Below are 23,183 nucleotides of genomic sequence, written 5' to 3' on the forward strand. Positions count from 1 at the left end.
GGGTCAAAGAGTCATTTCAAGGGTCAAACGAACACCCTGATTTAAGCATTTCATTTAGTTAAAGCTGTAACTAAACAGATAAAATAAAAAAAAAAATTTTTTTTATATTTAGATAAACCATTTGAATAAAGAGAATCAGGTGAAAGGTCACGAGTTGGAGGTGAGAAGTCAAGAATGTGAGCAGTTAGAGAAAAGCGTCATGGAGGCACAGAGCATGTTACAACAGAGCACATCACGCATACACGAACTTGAGGAGCTGCAGGCACAGTCACAGGAACAGGTCCTACATTTATAACTTCATAACTGTTATATTTTATGTGCATATTGAACATTTAGCATCATATGGGTGTTTTTTTTAAAGGAGCGGCCCGAAAAACATAAAATTTAAAAATCTTACATAGATCATCTGTGGAACTTAAAATGGAAAACAAATATGGGAAAGATAATATGAAAAAAAAATACACAGAATTCAATTGAAAATCAATTTTTAGTTTGATATCTAGTAAGATTTTAGTGAAAACGTCCAGAAGCTTTCCATTTTTAGGTCATTTTGCAGAACTAATAATATAATATATGGTTTATGTTTTTATCTTATTAACTGAATAGTCTAAATAAAGCAAAACATGGCTTGATAAATTGTGTTGGGGTCACAAATCTTTTTTATCGCAATGTAGGTATGTAATTTGGAGCACCAGCTTCTGACAGGAAACACCCAGTGGATGAGGGATCAACAAACCATGGAAACCAAGTTGAAACAAGCATGTGAAGACCTAGAACAGAAAACTACCCAACTAAAAGATCTCACAAAAACACTGAAGTAAGAAAATTTGATAACAAATGCCTATGCTTTACTGTGTAAGGTATTGTAATACAGTACCCTCCAGAGGCCCAAGAGATTTGTTCACTTGCTGTTCATTGCAGAATTTATTGCCAGCTACTTTTTTTCAAACCATGCTATATAAAAATGCTTTAAAATTGCGTAATACAGGAATTGTTGGTTTGATCCTTGCTTGAATGAGACAAAATTCCTCCGTGATAATTGTTCTTTGACATTGAGTCTGATGGTGATTTGTCTCTCACAGCAGATTGAGGAATCAGGTTTAAACATATATATTTAAGCTCGATTGCGAAACAAGTTCTTGCAACATATAATCATCACTTTTGAGTCTGCTTCCTTGAACCAACCAGTACTAGTGTGATATGAAGAAACATGGTCGTGACCCCATAAAGGCTCGAACCCATGATCCCTGGGTTGAGAAGCAGACATCTTAACCATTAGGCCACACCATTAGGCCACCACTCTCTTTGAGGAATCATGTGGGATAAGTAGTTGGTCACTTGGAAAGAAATGGATGAATAATAGTTTGTTGATGATTGAAAGCTGGTTAAGAAGACTGGTTACCAAGATATGACAAAAAAATGAATGTGTTAAATTCCATGTAAAAAACACAGAAGCAAACAAAGTTTTAAATTCAGCCAGGAAGGCTGCTCTCAACTTTTACTGACTACTTTAAAATTCATGAAGTGCACTAGATTATTTCAAGGCTTTGCTGACTCAGATCTGGGGTAATCATTAACCGCAATCTTTAATTTTTTGATTGATTGCATGATTACACTGTAATTATCATGTCATTGATTACCTTGCCCAAAATTGAATAAATTAATTGTAACAGTCCACAAGTAACATTTATCACGTTTGATTTTATGATGTATTTTGCTATTATTTTTAAAGACATGTCGAGGATGAGCGACGTCAAATGTCTACGGAAATAGAACTGCTAGAATCACAGTTAAACGATGAGCAAGATGGCCATGACATGAAGACTGAACGAATCTCCAAACTGGAGAAGGATCTCCGAGATATGAGGGTACAATTAGAACAGAAGATCGAACTAGGTACGGTAAAATGATATCTCTTTCTGTACATTTATTACACAAACATTAAAGTTCCAAACAACAACACCTAGTATTTTATATCTTCAAAATTTATTGATGCGTTTCAATTGATAGCTTTATGAGAACATATTTTTCTATATGCCCGGTAAAATTTCAGTGTAAACATTGTTATGCACCAGGTTGTTAGCAGGCTTAGAATAATTGAGAATAAAATGATACATGCATAATGCTTACCTGAGGTTAACATACATGTAATAAAATTTTATTTGCCATTCAATAAATTCAATATTGAACCAACACTCATTAAATACCTTCTATTTATCTGCAGTCACCAACTTTGAAGACCAAATTCTTAAAATAAAATGATACATGTATAATTCTTGCCAGAGTCTTACATACATGTAATGAGATTTTATTCAAACTGTTCAATAAATTCAGTATTTAACCATCATTCATTCATTATTTTATATTTATGTACAGTGACCGACTTTGAAGACCGCATTTCTTAAATTGAAGTGAAACATGTATTATTCATACAAATGTAATAAGATTTTATTCAAGTCGTTCAATAAATTCAGTATTGAACTTACACTCATTCAATATCTTCTATTTATGCACAGTGACAGACTTTGAAGACCAGCTTCATCAGAAGAATTCCGACATGGAGCAACAGTTACAGCTTGTCTCTGACCTTGACATTGAAATCAAACGGTTACAGGTATGTCTCTATGTCATAACTATTTTACAATTATATAAAAAAATATTTTGACAGCAAAATCAGGTAATAAATTAACCAAAAAACTGCAGAATTTGTTGATTAATGGATATGACCAGTTGTTGATAATTTTTTTTGGTGTACTGTATCTAATGTCAGTTATGTTGAATATCTTTGTACATGTTAAATAAGAATATTAAAGTGGGATATGACTAAAGATAATGTAATATTAATGTATATACTTACAGGATATGCACCAAGAGTCGTTAGAGAGGATATCAGATTTCGAGAAACAATTAGATCGTGCCGGGTACGAGGCGAAGGCCAGAGAAGAAATGATGGAGGATATGAAAGATTCTCTAGCGTAAATTTTACAACTGCTTTATACACAATTAAATTTTCATTTATAGTGGCGCATTATGATTGTACAGGATGATGATGCTCCAATTTAAAAAAATAATAATTTTATCTTCACATATTTTTCCTCTCATTTAGACAAAATGCACATAGACTAATAATGTGGGTAAATATTATGTAAATATCTCGTTTTGTTGATTTAATATCTTAATTATTATTTTGATAAAATAAATAATTTAGTAGCATTGTTTTACTATCAAGCCTCCAGAAAAGTCGAGCACACTGTCCTACTGTCAGCTCTTGTTCAAAACTTTTCTTGATAATATACATATAAGATTATATTTAAAAAAAAGAAAGAAATTCCTACCTACATATCCCTCTCTTGGGATGGGTGGGTGTGTAGGGTATGGAGAAGCAGATTTTCAGAATTGCTTTTTTGCCTTAGAATTATATAAATATTTCTACATTACATAGGGCTGTACAAGAAGAGCTGAGCATTAAGAAAAGTGAAGTAGAGAATCTAAGAGAATTATTAGAACAGAGACAAGGGGAGCTTGAAGAGAGAGTTGCTCTAGTAAGTTTTTAATATGTTTCTTTATATCATGTGGGCCTCTGTTGCGAAGGTTGCTGGTGTCAAATCACTTGCTTTTTAGCACTATGGGTTTGAATCCCATCAGTGACTGGTAGTATGTGAGCAAGTTAGCTATACAGTTAGCTTACAGAAAGTTGGTGATTTCGTTTAATTGCCTATTTGTTTCTGAGAACAATGTTTGAAGCAGCACCCATGGTCTTCCTTCTGGAAGTTACTATATGATCATTTAAATTACATAGAAACAAAATTTTTTTAAATGTTATTTATAAAATAAAACACATAGTCACATAAACTGTGGTGCAGAAGTGTAATGAAGCCATTCAATAAAAACGATATTACACCTAATGTAATAACACTTTGTCGTGACATCATTTGCGATATATGCAAAGAAAGTGTTAAAGTGCCCAAATGTTGACATTACACTATATGCACATCAACGAAAAATGACTAACTGTAAACCTATCATTAATAGAATGTTGTATTAGTGTAGATTCAATACTAAATTTATTGAACTTGATGAATAAATTAATTATTAAATTACAGTCATTAAATATCCTCTATTTATATAATAAACAAGAGCCCGGTTTGAGCCGGGTGATGCTCCCCGAATAGGTTTTGGACACAGGAAAGTACACCTCTTGTAGTTTCAGAGTTATGTCCGTGGAAAAAGTTCAAAGTGCAATAATTCCAAAATTAGGCAAGGCTGTTACAGTTTTTTGCACTGCACTTATAATCAATGTGATCTATCAACTTACAAAGTTTCTTGATGATATCTCTTATGATTTCCGAGTTATGTCCTGGACAATTCAAAAAGTAAAAATAAACAAAGGGCAATAACTCCAGAATTAGGCAAGGTAGAGTTATGATTCTTGTGCACTGCACATCTACCCATTGAGATTTATCTACCTACAAAGTTTCATGTTGATATCTCTTATAGTTTTACAGCTATGTCCTGGACAAGATTTTTCTAAAAGGGGAGATTATTCAAAAATAAGGCTTAACAGAGTTATGGTTCTTTTGCACTGCACATCTATCCATTGAGATCTATTCACCTACAAAGTTTCATGTTGATATCTCTTATAGTTTTAGAGTTATGCCCCGGACAAGATTTTTTGTACAAGGGGAGATAATTCAAATATCGGGCAAAATAGAGTTATGGTTCTTTGACATTGCACTCCCCCTCGATGCCCTCTACCACTGTATGAAGTTTCAACAAATTATCTCCAAGGGTTTTCAAGTTATGTTCCGGACAAAGTTCAAAGTATCAAAATAAACAAAGGGCAATAACTCCAAAATTAGGATAAAAAGAGTTATTGTTCTTATGCACTGCACATCTACGCATTGAGATCTATTCACCTACAAAAATTCATGTTGATATCTCTTATAGTTTTAGAGTTATGCCCCGGACAAGATTTTTCTATAAGGGGAGATAATTCAAAAACTGGGCAAAGTAGAGTTATGGTTCTTTGACACTGCACTCCCCCTCAATGCCCTCTACCACTGTATGAAGTTTCAACAAATTATCTCCAAGGGTTTTCAAGTTATGTTCCGGACAAAGTTCAAAGTATTAAAATTAACAAAGGGCAATAACTCCAAAATTAGGACAAAAAGAGTTATTGTTCTTATGCACTGCACATCTACCCATTGAGATCTATTCACCTACAAAGTTTCATGTTGATATCTCTTATAGTTTTAGAGTTATGCCCCGGACAAGATTTTTCTATAAGGGGAGATAATTCAAAAACCGGGCAAAATAGAGTTATGGTTCTTTGACACTGCACTCCCCCTCGATGCCCTCTACCACTGTATGAAGTTTCAACAAATTATCTCCAAGGGTTTTCAAGTTATGCTCCGGACAAGACAACGGACGGACAGACGGACAAGGCGCATAAAAACTATAATTATCTGAAGGAATATTTCTTGATTAATATTCTGATTTGAAAATAAGAACATATTCTGTGATTTCAGGTTAATCAACTTGACCAGACAATCAAGGAACAACATCAGGAGATGGAACATCGTATACAAAAACTGGATTCTAATGTTAGAAAACAGGAAATAGAAGTTCAGGAAAGAACCAAACAGGTAAGTTACTTCTGATTTAGCTTTTGTCCTAAGAACTCTTACTTACAGGCACATCAATGATGTCAAGATTTCATAATAATGTTGATAATGTTAACGGAGCTCCACTGAGGTTCAAAAGCCTAAAACATAAAATTTGAAATTCTACCATAAATCAAGTAGAGCTCTTTAAAAAAGAAGATAACAAAGTGATAATAAGAATTAAATTGAAAATAAATTATTTTGTGATTCAAAGTGCCATTTTTAGTTTAAAAGTGTTCAAATGTTTTTCAATTTCGGTCATTTCATTGAATGAACCACTCAAAAACCCTACATGTATTTTGATAGTATCAACAACTCAAAACACAATTTTCATAGGTTCGTCAAAATGAAACCCGACTTTAGTAAGATCAACTTCACTCATATCTAGCATAATTTTGAGGTAGGCTTATTTTGCACAGAGCTTTGATAAGACAGGGCTTTTTTCAAAGGTAGGGGAAGAAGCCCTGCCCTTAATTTTGGTGAAAATTGTATGGTATATTTGCAAAAATGGAAGAAAAAGCTTGATGAAAAAGTTGAAATTTTTGGGGAAAACTGCATGATTTTAAAGAATTTTTCTTTGGGGAAGCAGCCCTATAACGGCCCCTGCTATAGCAGGAAAAAAAACTCTGTAAAGGGATTAACTAAGTTTTGAGACTGGGTCTAAAGTCAACCCATCTTCTCATGGCTATCATATATTACACATATACTACAGATAACTGACTTAGACGACAAATTACAACAAACACAGTCTCAGCTGAGAGAGAAAATGTTACAACATCAACAGTCAGAACAACTCTGTCAGAAACAACAGATTGATCTCAATTCTAAGACAGCAAAACTACAAGAACTTGAAACTGTGAGCATTTGTTTATTTATGTATTTAATTGTGATAAGGTTAATTTTTGTTGTATTTTATACTGTCAGCATTTACTCGATATCCACTTAGTTGCCTGTGAATGAGATTAAAAAAGAAAGACTGACTTTTTCATTTCGATGTTTTAAAATTTTATTTGTTTTTGTTTTTTTTTCTTTTTGGAGGTGGAGGGATGAGAGTTCTTTTTTTTAAAAACATTTTTCTCCTTTAAAAAAAAAAATAGAGGGAGGGGTCAGTGGGTGGGAGGGGGGTGGTTTAAATGTTTTGTGTCTTTTTTAAACAGACTTTGTGCTGTTACATCCATTGTATTATACATGTATTGCTTTTTTTTAAAATACTCAGCTTGTGGAAAGACAGAAGATGAAGTTAGAGGAACAGAAAAATGAAAATGTTGATATTACTCAAGAGCTAAGACTTACCAGGTAAACTTTAAATGTTTAGATATTAAATATGTTATAAAGATATATAAGTGGAGTGGTGGCCTAGTCGTTAAGGTGTCTCCTTCTCAATCCAGAGATCTTTGGCTTGAGTTGTAAAGGATCACAACGATGTAAGGTAATAGTTCCAGAAAGCAGCCTTGAAAGTGATTAATAAAAGTTGCAAGAACTTGTTTCACAATCAAGCTTAGATAAATATGTTTGAACCAATTAAAATTATATAATAAGTCCTACTGTATATGCTTTCGGAATTTTCTTTTAATTGAATTTCAAGCCAGAATCTTGAACCAGATTTAGCTGATAATTATAGTTTTAAAAAATTAAATCATTTTTTTTGTCTTGTCAATATACCATTTCAAAATTAATAATCTTACAAATATTTTTAGTTTGGTTTGTAACTGAAGGATTTAAATGCATCAGAAAAAGATACCGCTGTGGTTGGGTTTCAAACTCTGAACCCTCCTTTAACAAATGTAACAATGCCCCAGGCCACTGAGTCAAAGAATCGATTCCCTGTTTTGGCTGTGAAAGGGTGTACATAAAGTGTGCTCTCAACAGTAACATTTAAATGCAGAAATGATAAGAGCTTAGCCTTAAGTGTGCTTAAAATTTTCACCCATTCAAGGTAACTTTAAAAGCTTTAGTTGAGCTGTAAAATGTCTGGTTAGATGGCACTGATATGGAGGCTGATTGATTACAGAGTACCTCTGCTCTGATATACCATACCACTGCTCTGATATACCATACCACTGCACTGATATACCATACCTCTGCTCTGATATACCATACCTCTGCTCTGATACACCATACCTCTGCTCTGATATACCATACCTCTGCTCTGATATACCATACCTCTGCTATGATATACCATACCACTGCTCTGATATACCATACCTTTGCTCTGATATACCATACCACTGCTCAGATAAAGGATACCTCTGCTTTGATATACCATACCTCTGCTCTGATATACCATACCACTGCTCTGATATACCATACTTCTGTCCTGATATACCATACCTCTGCTCTGATATACCATACCTCTACCCTGATACACCATACCTATGCCCTGATACACCATACCTTTGCTGCAATGACAAAGGCAAGTCATTATTGCCACTAGCAGTCAAAATTTAACACCAAAATTTTGTATTTTATGATACAGAGAGCAGCTTCAACAGCAACATTCAGATTTTATGTCCACAAGAAGAGAACTTGCACATTCTAATAGAGAACATGAGAAACTTACAAGAGAATTAGAGGAGTTAAGATCTATACTAGAGGTAAGATAGTCTTGTCTATTAACCCTTTATTGCCATAGGGACGGCTATGCCGTCCCTGTTATTTTCGGCGTATTTGCCTTATGGATGGCTTTTGCCATTTCTATAATAATTATAATAATAATAATAAATTAATAATAATAAATATAAATAAAATTATACCATCAACAATAATTATTATTATACTAACAGATTTGGAAGCATATATAATTATTATAATACTAATAACAAATAATAATAATTATATTAATTAATAATATAGTAATTTCTTAGAAAACCCTCTGGCAAATAGGTAATCAATAAAACAATAACCCTCTGGCAGCGAAAGGGTTAAAGATCAGTTTTTGTTTGACATGTGTATGAGTAAAGAGGTCTGGTAATAAAAAGAGATAAGGAGATGAAACACACGAAGCTAAGTTGGTCAGGTTTCAATAAATTAATTTAGACCTACGTTTCAGCTATTCAATAGCCTTCATCAGGGTTGTAGTAAAGGGGTCGTCAATGAATATTAAGCATTTAAAACATTCAATTTTATTTAAGCATGAAAGTAGAAAAACAAACTAACTTACAGGTGTGAGTTCATGGTTATTGAATGCAATGCATATAATTTCATGTGTATTGTTAAATAAAGTATATTTTAACATATTTCAAATCACTTGCCCCTCACAGCTGTGGGTTTGAATCCTGACAGAAACTTTGGATTCTTTCATATGAGGAAGCTATCAAGCTCGCTTACGGAATGGAACATTGGTGGTTCTACTCATATGAAAAAAAGTTGCCCATATGACCTATACTATGTTGGTGCAACATAAAACCCAACAAACTAACAAAAGTATAATTATTTTTTTCTAGTCTCAGGAAGATGATGCTGCAAGGTTAGCTGAAGAATTGGGAGCAGCCAAGGTGAAAGAGAAAGATGCAGAATCTCGTAAAGAACGTGAATTACATAAACTCTCCGAGGAACATGATGATCTCCAGATGAAATTCCAGTCAGAAGTAAGTCATTGAAGAAGGGGATTCTGTTATCATTTAAGCAGTTTTTTTATTGTTTGATGTGCACGGGTATAATGATATTTTTATCTTGTGTATCATGTTCAGAATTAAACCTATTGCATATTTCCTTTATGTTGCAAATTTATCAATTGTTTATACAGAATTGATTTAGTTTCTATTGTGTAGAAAGCTTTATTCTTAAAGACACACTCTCAAACTGGCTCCTGTATATAACCAGTAGTTTACCATTAGTCTAAAATGGGTAAAAACAATCAGATAACTTACTTGCTATAGATGCTAGTTCAAAGGGTGTTGCCAAAGCATTGTTCTGTGAGATAGAAGCTACCTTGTTGGAGTAGGTTTAGACCAATAACTTGTGTACAAATTTTCAGTTCATTCAATAACTCCAATTTTTCCAGAGAAATCTTCTTATAATTTTTCTGAGGGACCAAAACCACCCTTTCTAACTCAATTTTGGGTTAAGAGTCACACAAAAAATGAATTACAATTTCATTCTGTGAATATCAAATTTTAAGATTTTAGAATTTTGGACCTCAGTGGATCTATTTTGAATAGTTACAGCTGCAATTGTTCACATATATAGTTTTTTATAACAATGTTTGCAGAAACAAAATTCTTAGTAATAGAAAGAATATCAAAACACAAGGCTATCTGATTCATACGAGAGGGGGGCAAAGTTAACACACTGTGCATGTATTTGTATACAATTTAACTCTGACACCTTTTTAACAGAAAGGTCCCAAAACTATGATACAAATAAATATATGAAATATGATTTTAGCTTGGTGCTCTTAGAGAGGAGATTGCAGACTACAGAGAAGCTAATGATATTCTAAAGGCACAGTTAAAAGAAAAATCCAAGCAGCTGAATGAAATGGAGCAGCATTATGCTGATCAGGTTCACATAGCTGCTCAGGAGCTTGATAATATAAATGAGGAAGTGGAGGCTAGGAAGCTTCAGATGGATGCTTCAAATGAACAAATTATATTAAAGGTAAGTAACTCTAGATAGTAAAGGTAAATAACTCTAGATTAAGGGCACATTATGTCTCAGAAACAAATACATTTTTACTTCTTTAGAAAAAGCAAACATGAATTTTATAATGTTTTAATAATGGTTTTAGAGAATGTTAAATTGTAGATGCTTTTTACTTGAAGAAAGTAGTGATAAATTAGAAATGATTTATCACAAACGTAGCAAAATGTAAACAAAGTAGTATTTTGACTTCCATACAAAATACTAATTCACTATGACTATACTTTTTTACCAAAAAGCAACAGATGGAGAAGAGGATTCTGGTAATTGGCCAATGAGTAAATTTTTGGATACTATAAAAGTACAACAAAATTAAAATGCTTTTGAGAAATAAAAATAAAAGCATTTCTGAGGCATAATTGGCCGTAAAGGGAAACTTTAAGGAAAATTAAAACATTAAGTTTTAACTGAATAGCAAACAATGTATTCCATGTCCAGCAAATGGCACTGATGTGTCAGCTGATCTTGGCCTTCTCTAGTTTTGAGGGTAGTATTTGTTCCCACCAGAAATCCAAAGGTTATTGCTCTGAAGAAATATAATGCAGGCATTGCTGTAATGTAAGTTGTGTTGGACCAATTTGTCCCAATATTTATCATGTTAGGATATTTACTTTTGCTGATGTCCAGAATTCTTATATCCTACAACAGTATGCTTTATTGTCTAGAAAATAAGTTGCACAGAAGGACCAATTGGCACCACAGGTCTCCATTCATCAGAGTAAGACTGGCGAGTCTTTGTATAAACTTATCACGAACCGTAGACGAAACTGATGTCAAATGAAAAATTGATAACAATTTGTAAATTAATCAAACTTGATTCATTTTACAGGATTCTGAGATAGCTCGTTTACAAGCAAAAATATCTGGACTAGAGAGAACATTAGCCGCTATGAGATTATCAGACAGTAGTTTTAACATGACTGCATCTGGGAGTAGAGACTCTGATATAGGTTTGTATCATTATATAAGCCCAACAAGACAAAACCAACATAGTGCGTTTGCGACCAACATGGATCCAGACCAGCTTGCCCATCCGCGCAGTCTGATCAGGATCCATGATGTTTGCTTACAAACCCTATTACAAGTACAGAAACTGATAGCGAACAGCATGGATCCTAATCAGAATGCGGGGATGCACAGGCTAGTGTGGATCCATGCTGGTGGCAAACCCACTATGTTGGTTTTGTCATGGCACGGCTCAATTATTAGTTGTAAAAGGGGTTTTAATCCAGCACTTGATGGCTCTGGGGTTTTTTCTGATCTAATTCTACGGTCCAGACAAACTTTTACAGTATTTATGCTTCAAAGTATACTACCATTCACAATATTGTGATTAACATGTTGCGCTTATTATCGTTGTGTGTTTATTAAGTTTTAACTATTTATGTTTGTTTGTACCCCGGGATTTGGTGGGGAAAACCCACATTTATAGATTTGAGATAGTTCACTATTAGTTATATAGTTCACTGATGGAGAAAAGAGCCAGAGTAAGATATAAATGACTGGAGTTGCTATGTGAATGTTTACATGAATGTTGGTCAGCATGTGTAGTTGTGCAACTTAGGGTTTGCTTGTTGATTTATTCAGTATGTGTAGTGTTTTTGTCATTGGCTTAGTAAAAGATTTTTAGTTTTCAATTTGTGTCATGTTTAGCCCAAAAGGTATTTGACCTAGAGTCAGTAGATTAACAAAACAGTGAAATATGGGGGGCACCCATGTCCTTTGGATATATTTTTAGTTAAAACCAAAAAGGAAATAGATGTTGAGTAGATATTAGCTATTTCTATGTACATTTCCAACATAAACATTGTATTGATTTCATGTTTGACATAATTATCAATGAAATTCACAAATTGATTGCATGTTGCGTAAGGATTCTCTTTCAGTGAGAAAAGAAATTCTATTTCTAAATAACAGCCTTTGTAATATTACAAGGTTGATTAATATACTTTATTCTTTTTAAACAGGAATATGTTTGTTTTGTTAATTTTCCTTATGCATGAAAATTATGTATGTAATCAGTTTACATCAACACAGTACGGAGGGTTACTGGTTCTACTTGAGGGGCATGCTCTTGCCTGAAGTAATGCTTAAAAGGGGTATATGAGGTCTTCTACCCTCACTATAATTGAAATAATACTTGATAATATGCACAATATGTGAACAATTTAAGCAACAGGTGTCCACTACTTTATTGCTAGATAAATAAACAGGGTGATTTACAGACTAAATCTTAGAATTTAAATGTATAAATTATAAACTATTTAATGAAGAGCCTATCAACTGGTGAACATTCCATGTATTAATATGGAGTGAGGCTCAAAAAAGTGTTAAGCACCCCATTAATTCTGTATTCCAGTGTATACCGCAAAAGGCGCTTGAATGATTAAATGCTAAAATCTCACCTTTTCACCCAACGAAATGCACTTTAAAATGTCTTATTTATGTACAAAAATGAATAATTACATACATGTGAAGTTTTTTTGATGATCAAGTGGGAGATTTTTCTTCAAAAAGGGGGAGATTTTAGAATTTGCAATTAACAAAGAAGAAAGTTCTGACATCAAAAAAGCGGGAGATTTCTTTAATTTGTGAAATACCCCTTATTTTGGGGGGAAAAACTGAAAATATGGTTGAAGAAAGTTGGAGTCTCATGCTAAAAGTCGGAGAGTTTACATGCATGAAAAAAATGGAAGAACCTGCGAATCTACTTTGTGATCATGATTTCTGTAAGCATCTTGAGGTATTATAGTGAGTTAAATCCATTTATAATTCATTGAATTTGTAGACTGAGGAGAAGTTGTAATTGTTTTACCACTATATACTGACTTGTAGTTACAGAGTGTCAATTGAAGTCTTACTACCTCTTCAGCTGGAAAGTCACCATACAACCTTTATTGTATTGGTGTGACAAGTTTAAATCCTCCCACAAAAAAACAACAACAAAAAACAAACAAAAAAACAAATTACTATAGTTATGATATGCTAGCATCATTAATGTGTTTTTCTGTTGCTGTATTTCATTTATATGTATATGATACATATAAAATTGTAATTGCAGGGACAAAAGGACAGAGTGTTCTAAAACCAGGCCGACCCAGTAATGCTAGAAATAAAGAAATCATTCTAACGGACGTGTCAGTGACTTTACCAAACACTGAATTAATGGCTCAGAATGTTGAATTCGGACAAGAAGTGGAAATTCAGTATGTTAGCAAAGGTGATACTAATAACAATAGTGCTGGTAGAAATAGACTAGAACCTGACCAGGAAAATATTGAACCATCGGGACCAGTCAGGGTGCTTAATTTTAGTGAAAACGATGAAAAAGGTGGTCAGAATTCTGGAATACATAGACCTAAACCAGTCTTGCCAAATGGTGCTTACAAAAAGTCCAAGGATGCCATTTTAGAGGGGACATCTAAAGAATCAAGTGGGGACGGAAAGCAACAAAAACAGAGTGCATTTGCTAGAGTAGTCAAAGATAAGAAAGTTAGTAGAGATGAAAAGACATTCCCAGGAGAAAAAGATTTAGGTAACCTAGAGACAACGAAAATTGTTCTTATTAATTTTATGCCAGTTTTTGCTAATCTGTTACGAAGACACAGTCCAGCTATAATGATCACTGCAGCATCATTGTTGGTGTTGTGCAAAAACTTTAATTTAGCCCTTCATTCAAACAATTAATAAGTTGTCAACATGAAATTTGGAATACTTGCTTATATCATGACAAGGTGCAGTTGTTAGACAAGGGGGATAATTCTAAAACCAATGTTTTTGGAGATATGTACGTTTTTGTGCCCCCACTTTAGTGGCGGGCATTTAGATTTACCCTTGTCCGTCCTTCCGTCCGCTCACTTTTGTGTCACACGTAACTAAAAAAGTATTTTACCTAGAGTCATGAAACTTTACAGGAATGTTGATCAGCATGTGTAGTTGTGCACCTGGGTAATTTCCTCTGGATATTTTTAGTATTTTTAGCTCACCTGTCACAAAGTGACAGGGTGAGCTTTTGTGATCGCTTTTCGTCCGGCGTCCGGCCGTCGTCCGTCCGTCGTCCGTAAACTTTTACTTTAAATGACATCTCCTCATAAACCACAAGGCCAATTTCATCCAAACTTCACAGGAATGTTCCTTTGGTGGTCACCTTTAGAAATTGTTCAAAGAATTTAATTCCATGCAGAACTCTGGAAGCCATGGCAACCGAAAGAAAAAACTTTAAATATCTTCTTTTAAAAAACCGTAAGAGCTAGAGCTTAGATATTTGGCATGAAACATCTTCTAGTGAGTGTCTACCAAGTTTGTTCAAATAAAAGCCCTGCGGTCAAAATTGGCCCTGCCCAAGGGGGTCATTGATTTTTCCCTATATGCATATAGTAAAAACTTAAAAATTCTTCTTTTAAAGAACCCAAAGAGCTAGAGCTAAGATATTTAATATGAAACATGTTCTAATGAGTGTCTACCAAGTTTGTTCAAATAAAAGCCCTGGGGTCAATATTGGCCCCGCCCCAGGGGGTCATTGATTTTCCCTATATACATATAGTAAAAACTTAAAAAATCTTTTTTTTAAAGAACTCAAAGAGCTAGAGCTAAGATATTTAGCATCAAACATGTTCTAATAGGTGTCTACCAAGTTTGTTCAAATAAAAGCCCTGGCCCCGTGTTCACAAAGATTTAAGGATCAGGATCAAGATCAGGATCAAATTTAAAAACTCAAATATTCTCCATTATTTATTATCATAAATTATATATTCAATATTAAATTGATAAAACTGGACTTAAATAGCATATTAATGCAATTTTAAAATAAATTTATTGTCATTTTATACAAGAAATGGGCATTTTACAGTTGATCCAAATTTTGATCTTGATCCTAAAATTGATCCTTATTTTGATCCGATTATTTTTGTATTTGTTTCGTAATTAGTTGATTTTATCCAATAATAAGTTGGTTTCTTTGCAAATAAGCAATTATTTACAATTCGAATGTGTACCATTTAATTCTAGCATAATACGATCAATTTTAGTTTTATAAAACAATGGAAATAAAACCAGGATCACCTGATCCTGATCCTGATCTTTTCTTTGTGAACACGGGGCCTGGGGTCAAAATTGGCCCCGCCCCGGGGGTCATTGATTTTCGTTCTATGTGTATAGCAAAAACTTAAAAAATCTTCTTTGAAAAAACCCAAATAGCCAGCGTTTAGATATTAAGCATGAAACATCTTCTAGTGAGTGTCTACAAAGTTTGTTCAAATAAAAGACCTGGGGTCAAAATTGGCCCCGCCCCGGGGGTCATTGATTTTCCTTATATGTGTATAGCAAAAACTTAAAATCTTCTTTGAATAAACCCAAATAGCTAGAGTTTAGATATTAAGCATGAAACATCTTCTAGTAAGTGTCTACAAAATTTGTTCAAATAAAAGCCCTGGGGTCAAAACTGGCCCCGCCCCAGGGGTGTCATTGTTTTTAACTATATGTGTATAGTAAAAACTTAAAAAAATCTTCCTTTAAAAAGCCCAATGAGCTAGAGCTTTGATGTTTAGCATGGAGCTTTGATGTTTAGCATGAAACATCTTCTTATGGATGTCTACCAAGTTTGTTCAAATAAAAGCCCTTGGGTCAAAATTGGCCCCGCCCCAGGGGGTCATTGATTTTCCCTATATGCATATAGTAAAAACTTAAAAAATCTTTTTTTAAAGAACTCAAAGAGCTAGAGCTAAGATATTTAGCATCAAACATGTTCTAATAGGTGTCTACCAAGTTTGTTCAAATAAAAGCCCTGGGGTCAAAATTGGCCCCGCCCCTGGGGTCATTGATTTTCCTTATATGTGTATAGCAAAAACTTAAAAAATCTTCTTTGAAAAAACCCAAATAGCTAGAGTTTAGATATTAAGCATGAAACATCTTCTAGTAAGTGTCTACAAAGTTTGTTCAAATAAAAGCCCTGGGGTCAAAATTGGCCCCGCCCTGGGGGTCATTGATTTTCCTTATATGTGTATAGCAAAAACTTAAAATCTTCTTTGAAAAAACCAAAATAGCTAGAGTTTAGATATTAAGCATGAAACATCTTCTAGTAAGTGTCTACAAAGTTTGTTCAAATAAAAGCCCTGGGGTCAAAATTGGCCCCGCCCTGGGGGTCATTGATTTTCCTTATATGTGAATAGCAAAAACTTAAAATCTTCTTTGAAAAAACCAAAATAGCTAGAGTTTAGATATTAAGCATGAAACATCTTCTAGTAAGTATCTACAAAGTTTGTTCAAATAAAAGCCCTGGGGTCAAAACTGGCCCCGCCCCAGGGGTGTCATTGTTTTTAACTATATGTGTATAGTAAAAACTTTAAAAAATCTTCTTTTAAAAAGCCCAATGAGCTAGAGCTTAGATGTTTAGCATGAAACATCTTCTTATGGGTGGGGGGGGAGGGGGCTATATACAGGTGAGCTACCTCAGGGCCATCATGGCCCTCTTGTTACTTTTTAGCTCACCTGTAACAAAGTGAAAGGGTGAGCTTTTGTGATCTCTTTTCGTCCGGTGTCCGTCCGTCGTCCTTATGTCGTCCGTCCGTCGTCCATAAACTTTTACTTTAAATGACATCTCCTCATAAACCACTAAGCCAATTTCATCCAAACTTCACAGGAATGTTTCTTTGGTGGTCACCTTTGAAAATTGTTCAAAGAATTTAATTCCATGCAGAACTCTGGTTGCCATGGCAACCAAAAGAAAATACTTTAAATATCTTCTTCTATAAAACCCAAAGAGCTAGAGCTTAGATATTTGGCATGAAACCTCTCCTTGTGAGTGTCTACCAAGTTTGTTCAAATAATAGCCCTGGGGTCAAAATTGGCCCTGCCCCAGGGGGTCATTGATTTTCCCTATATGCATATAGTAAAAACTTAAAAAATCTTCTTTTAAAGAACCCAAAGAGCTAGAGCTTAGATATTTAGCATGAAACATCTTCTAATGGGTGTCTACCAAGTTTGTTCAAATAAAAGCCCGGGGGTCAAAATTGGTCCCGCCCCAGGGGGTCATTGATTTTCCCTATATGCATATAGTAAAAACTTAAAAAATCTTCTTTTAAAGAACCCAAAGAGCTAGAGCTAAGATATTTAGCATGAAACATATTCTAATGGATGTCTACCAAGTTTGTTCAAATAAGAGCCCCGGGGTCAAAATTTGCCCCGCCCCGGGGGTCATTGATTTTCCTTATATGTGTATAGCAAAAACTTAAAAAATCTTTTTTGAAAAAACTCAAATAGCTAGAGTTTAGATATTAAGCACGAAGCATCTTCTAGTGAGTGTCTACAAAGTTTGTTCAAATAAAAGCCCTGGGGTCAAAATTGGCCCAGCCCGGGGGGACATTGATTTTCCTTATATGTGTATAGCAAAAACTTAAAAATCTTCTTATAGCTAGAGTTTAGATATAAAGCCTGAAACATTTGCTAGTAAGTGTCTACAAAGATTGTTCAAATAAAAGCCCTGGGGTCAAAACTGGCCCTGCCCCAGGTGTGTCATTGTTTTTTACTATATGTGTAAAGAAAAAACTTGACCAGCTAGACCTTAGATGTTTAGCATGAAACATCTTCTAATGGGTGTCTACCAAGTTTGTTCAAATAAAAGCCCTGAGGTGAAATCGGCCTGCTCCGGGGGCCTATATACAGGTGAGCGACTTCAGGGCCATCATGGCCCTCTTGTTAGAGTTATTGCCCTTGACTTAGTAAAGTTTTGCAATTTTCAACTTGTGTCGCATGTAACTCAAAAAGTATTTGACCTAGAGTCATGAAATTTTACAGGAATGTTGATCAGCATGTGTAGTTGTGCACCTGGGTATTTTCGTCTGGAAATTTTCTAGTATTTTTAGAGTTATTGCCCTTGACTTAGTAAAATTTTGCAATTTTTAACTTGTGTCGCATGTAACTCAAAAAGGATTTGACATAGAGTCATGAAACTTTACAGGAATGTTGATCAGCATGTGTTGTTGTGCTCCTGTGTATTTTAGTCTGGATATTTTTAGTATTTTTAGAGTTATTGCCCTTGACTTAGTAAAATTTTGCAATTTTTAACTTGTGTCGCATGTAACTCAAAAAGGATTTGACATAGAGTCATGAAAATTGACAGGAATGTTGATCAGCATGTGTTGTTGTGCTCCTGGGTATTTTCGTCTGGATATTTTTAGTATTTTTAGAGTTATTGCCCTTGACTTAGTAAAATTTTGCAATTTTTAACTTGTGTCGCATGTAACTCAAAAAGGATTTGACATAGAGTCATTAAACCTTATGGGAAAGTTGGGCAGCATATTAAGTTTTGCACCTGGGGTTTCGCTTGTGGATTTATCCAGTATTTGTAGAGTTATTTCCCTTGACTTAGTAAAAACTGTTTAATTATGTTGTTATTTGTTTCTTGAGTGCTTGAGTTAGAATCAACCAACTTTACAGGAATAATGATCAACATCACTAAAATATAGGAATAATGATTCGCATCACTGTGAAGCTATGCACCTGGGACTTTACATGTGGATTTTTTCAGTTTTGTTAGAGTTATTGCCCTTGACTTACAGTAGTATAAATTTGCAGTTTTCAACTTGTTCATGCATAGCTCAAAAAGTATTTCACTTGTAGGCCTGAAAGTTTACAAGAATGTTGGTCAGCATGTGTACTTATGCACTTTAGGGTTTGCTTGTGGATTTATTCAGTATTTGTAAAGTTCTTGCCCTCTACTTAGTTAAAGATTTTTAGTTTTCAAAAAATATTTGACCTAGAGTCATAAGATTGACAGAACAGTGGCGCGGTGGGGGCACCCGTGTCCTATGGACACATTTCTAGTTTACAGACTAATGTCCACATTGCATGCAGTGCTCTTGTTAATTATCTTATTGAATTTTTATCATTTCTTTTGGATGGGGGTGCATCTTGATTTGCTCTTTCCTGTCATTCTGTTTATTCACTGTAATGCTTTTTATGCCCCCGCCATGTAATGGCCGGGGCATAAAGTGTTACCCTGTTCCGTCCTTCCGTCATTCCGTCATTCCGTCATTCTGTCATTCCGTCATCATCAGTTTCCGTTCATTATCTTAGTAACGGTTGCACACATTCAACTCAAATTTGACATATGGATATGTCATGAGAAAATACAGGTCAAGTTCGAATTTGGTCATGGTTTGATGATTTTTGGCAGAGTTATGCCCCTTTTACTTTAAAATAATATGAAATTTTCAGTTTCCGTTCATTATCTCCCCAACGGTACAACACAATCAACTCAAATTTGACATATGGGTATGTCTTGAGAAAATACAGGTCAAGTTCGAATTTGGTCGTGGTTAGATGATTTTTGGCAGAGTTATGCCCCTTTCACTTTGAAAATAATATGAAATTTTCAGTTTCCATTCATTATCTCCCCAACGGTACAACACATTCAACTCAAACTTGACATATGGATACATCAAAGGAATGTGAGGTCAAGTTCAAATTTGGTCGTGGTTCAATGATTTTTGGCAGAGTTATGCCCCTTTCACTTTCAAAATAATATGAAATTTTCAGTTTCTGTTTATTATCTCCCCAACAGTACAACACATTCAACTCAAATTAGACATATGGATATGTTTTTGGAATGCCCAGGCCAAGTTCGAATTTGGTCATGGTTCAATGATTTTTGGCAGAGTAATGCCCCTTTTACTTTGAAAATAATATGAAATTTACAGTTTCTGTTCTTTATCTACCCAACAGTGTTACATATTCAACTCAAATTTGACATATGGATATGTCAAAGGAATGGGCAGGTCAAGTTGGAATTTGGTCATGGTTCGATGATTTTTTGGCAGAGTTATGTCCCTTTCACTTTGAAAATAATATAGATACATCTTAGGAATAAGCAGTTTAAGTTTGAATTTGGTCGTGGTTCAATGATTTTGGACAAACTTATCTTTCTTAAATGTTGGAAAAATTTTGAACTTTCAGTTTCAGCACTCATACTTTTGTGGAAAGTTTGAATTTCGTCATGGTTCAATAATTTTGGACAAACTTATCTTTCTTGAATGTTGGAAAAAATTTGAACTTTCAGTTTCAGCACTCATACTTTTGTGGAAATGTATGTAGCCATTATTTTGGCTACAAATATGAAATATGCTATTTTCAAAAGGTTAAGACTGAATAATTTCAGTGCTTTGAACATTGTATGAAAATGGTTTGTGTTAACATTGAAAAGTTTTAAGGGCTTTGAACTGCAAATGAAAAAAATAATATGTGCAAACAAATTTGGAGCTAAATATTATTATTATTATTATTTTGGCTGCATGCGGGGGCATCAGTGGCATGATGACACATTTCTAGTTATTATTTGAAACAATGGTATTTTTATTCTCCAAATGAAAATTATATGATTAATATATATGTCAGTGTTAGAATTTTCAGAACATTATGTTATTATATTTCAGAGCCAATCACTGCAATGAGACTGTATAACCCTGATAACTTTGATGTCACCGATACTGACCCTGAACAATGGTAATGATATTATACTCATACAATATAATCTCATAATTGATACATACATGTATCAAAGATATGGACAGATATATACATCATTACATGTATTTATTTCACACCTTATAGAATGCAACCAATAAACTAGCAGCGTTAGCACCATTTGATCCCTTTATAAACCATGTTTGGAACCAACCTTATCCATCTACCTTTTCATTTTACCAGTCCAAAAAAATAAATATTTTAACATTGTACTCGAGAAATAAAGTTCTGTGAAAATGTCAAAAAAAAAACCCTGCTGTGAAATAAGGTCATTATACATTGTTGAGAACAATCCTGATTCTATTGGACTCGTACACTGCTGCATATTCTGTATTGGACTTGGCTAGCGCCTCCTCCTCCAGTATGTGTATTCGTCCAATAGAATTCATTATTGTACCCATCAATGGGACTGTACCCTCATAGTATGTATACATAATGAAAATTAGTTATTTTAAGAAATTATAATGTTACATTCCATTATATTTATTTAGATTTATAAGGCAGCTCCTTGAATGAATCTTGCACATATTTTCAGTTAATAAAATATATATATTTTTATGCTAACTGAACTAACCATATTTTCCGGATAATGTAATGTACTTGGGATTTGTGGCATTGTGTGAGTGGTTAAGATAGCCAACTTCAAACCACTTGCCATTCACTGCTGTGGGTTGGAATCCTTCCTTAGACTTAGAATTATATTCTCCCCTTTGAGGAATCTTGCTAACTAATGAAAGTTTGGTGGTTCTTCTTTTCAGGGACGTCTTGAGGTTTTCCTCCACCAAATAAGCTACAAACTTCCTTCAACATCGTGCTTTAATAAACAGTGTTTAGACTAAGATTCAAGTTTAATGTTTTATCTCATTTTCAGTATGAGAGAGTTACACGAGAGATTGAGAGCTAACGAGCTACGCCAAAAAGACATAGATAGACAACTGCAGCATTTAGAAGATGAAGATGTAGATACGTGATTCTAGTGGAACTAGTTCTGTATAAAAATTGAGCCCCGTCATGACAAAACCAACATAATTGGTTTGCGACCAGCATGGATCCAGACCAGCCTGCGCATCCGCGCAGTCTGATCAGGATCCATGCTGTTTGCTATCAGTTTCTCTACTTGTTATAGAGTTAGTAAGCGAAAACATGGGTCTGGATCCATGCTGGTGGCAAACCCACTATGTTGGTTTTGTCGTGACGCGGCTCAAATTAGTTGTTCTCTCAGTGCAAGGCATTAACAACTTCTAATATAAAGTAAAGAAGTTCTAATATAATATGACACTGTTGCAACGTTTTGTAGTTTTATACAAACTAGTATTGTTTAGACAATACATTAGTATTGTCTTGAGGTGACAGTTTATAGTTTAATTACTTCAGATTACTGATGTTGAACTTTGTATAAGGTAGTATTACTCTTGTAGTTACAAGTTTCACGTTTTGGAATAAACTTGTTGATCTAGAGATATGAAAAAATTTAAAGGCATTTTTCTTTGTAATATGTTTGTTACAAACAGATTGAAGAATGTTTGTTACAGACAATTTGAAGAATGTTTGTTACAGACAATTTGAAGAATGTTTGTTACAGACAATTTGAAGAATGTTTGTTACAGACAATTTGAAGAATGTTTGTTACAGACAATTTGAAGAATGTTTGTTACAGACAATTTGAAGAATATCACAGAAACAATTTGGAGACTGTCACAGTCTGTTTGAAGAATATTTATGACAGACAATTTGATGAATATTTGTGACGTGCTCAGGAAAATTGCATGTAATAGGTTAAAGAAAACAATGTTTGTGACATACAATTGAAAGAATGTTTGTGGAATTTTCAAAACTTGAAGAGTGTTCATCATAGACAGTTTGAAGAGTTATTGTCACAGACATTTTGAAAAGTGTTTATCACAGACCGTTCAAAGAATGTTTCTCACAGACAATTTGAAAAATGTTTGTCACAGACAGTTTTGATATTTAAGAGATAAATCACATATTAAATATGAATTCTTTTTCTGGGGAGCATTTTGTAAATGGTTTCGTCAACTTTTTTCGTGCATTTGTAGAATTGTGAACTCCCCTGTTTTGGATGTAGAATGCCATTTTTGGCACTATTGTTAATGCATTTATTCATTGAAATAATAACCTGTTACATGTGGATAAATAATTTCAGTATTAGATTATGTAAACTGCTGAATTTTGTTTAGTTTCTGTGATGTGTAAATCCTGTGACTTGTTCAGTATATGAATTAATCAAGACTAGTGTGTCAAAACATACTAAAGATGAAAAGCAATACCAGCTAAGTCATTGATAATAGAAGATGTCGATTTGCACTGTATTTTATTCAGGACAAAAACAATCAGAGATTC

At 34.1% G+C, this 23,183-nt stretch overlaps 1 protein-coding gene across 1 annotated transcript in view; it reads left to right on the plus strand.

Annotated features, from left to right (window-relative positions):
• The window catches only part of LOC132743069 (coiled-coil domain-containing protein 18-like), a 38,892-nt gene extending 16,581 nt beyond the window's left edge, over nt 1-22,311 (plus strand). The window contains exons 17-32 of the mRNA XM_060731580.1: nt 113-280; nt 675-817; nt 1,733-1,896; nt 2,517-2,614; nt 2,860-2,975; nt 3,443-3,542; nt 5,529-5,645; nt 6,376-6,519; nt 6,880-6,959; nt 8,140-8,257; nt 9,107-9,250; nt 10,050-10,262; nt 11,134-11,254; nt 13,366-13,839; nt 20,732-20,801; nt 21,694-22,311. Of these exons, the coding sequence (XP_060587563.1) occupies nt 113-280; nt 675-817; nt 1,733-1,896; nt 2,517-2,614; nt 2,860-2,975; nt 3,443-3,542; nt 5,529-5,645; nt 6,376-6,519; nt 6,880-6,959; nt 8,140-8,257; nt 9,107-9,250; nt 10,050-10,262; nt 11,134-11,254; nt 13,366-13,839; nt 20,732-20,801; nt 21,694-21,793 (2,370 nt within the window). The 3' untranslated portion in view covers nt 21,794-22,311. The remainder of the gene's footprint in view (nt 1-112; nt 281-674; nt 818-1,732; nt 1,897-2,516; nt 2,615-2,859; nt 2,976-3,442; nt 3,543-5,528; nt 5,646-6,375; nt 6,520-6,879; nt 6,960-8,139; nt 8,258-9,106; nt 9,251-10,049; nt 10,263-11,133; nt 11,255-13,365; nt 13,840-20,731; nt 20,802-21,693) is intronic.
• The last annotated feature ends 872 nt before the right edge of the window (nt 22,312-23,183 follow it).

This window comes from Ruditapes philippinarum, unplaced genomic scaffold (genome assembly GCF_026571515.1).
Source record: "Ruditapes philippinarum isolate M1 unplaced genomic scaffold, ASM2657151v2 ctg1673_1_1_1_1, whole genome shotgun sequence".
NCBI lineage: Eukaryota > Metazoa > Mollusca > Bivalvia > Venerida > Veneridae > Ruditapes > Ruditapes philippinarum.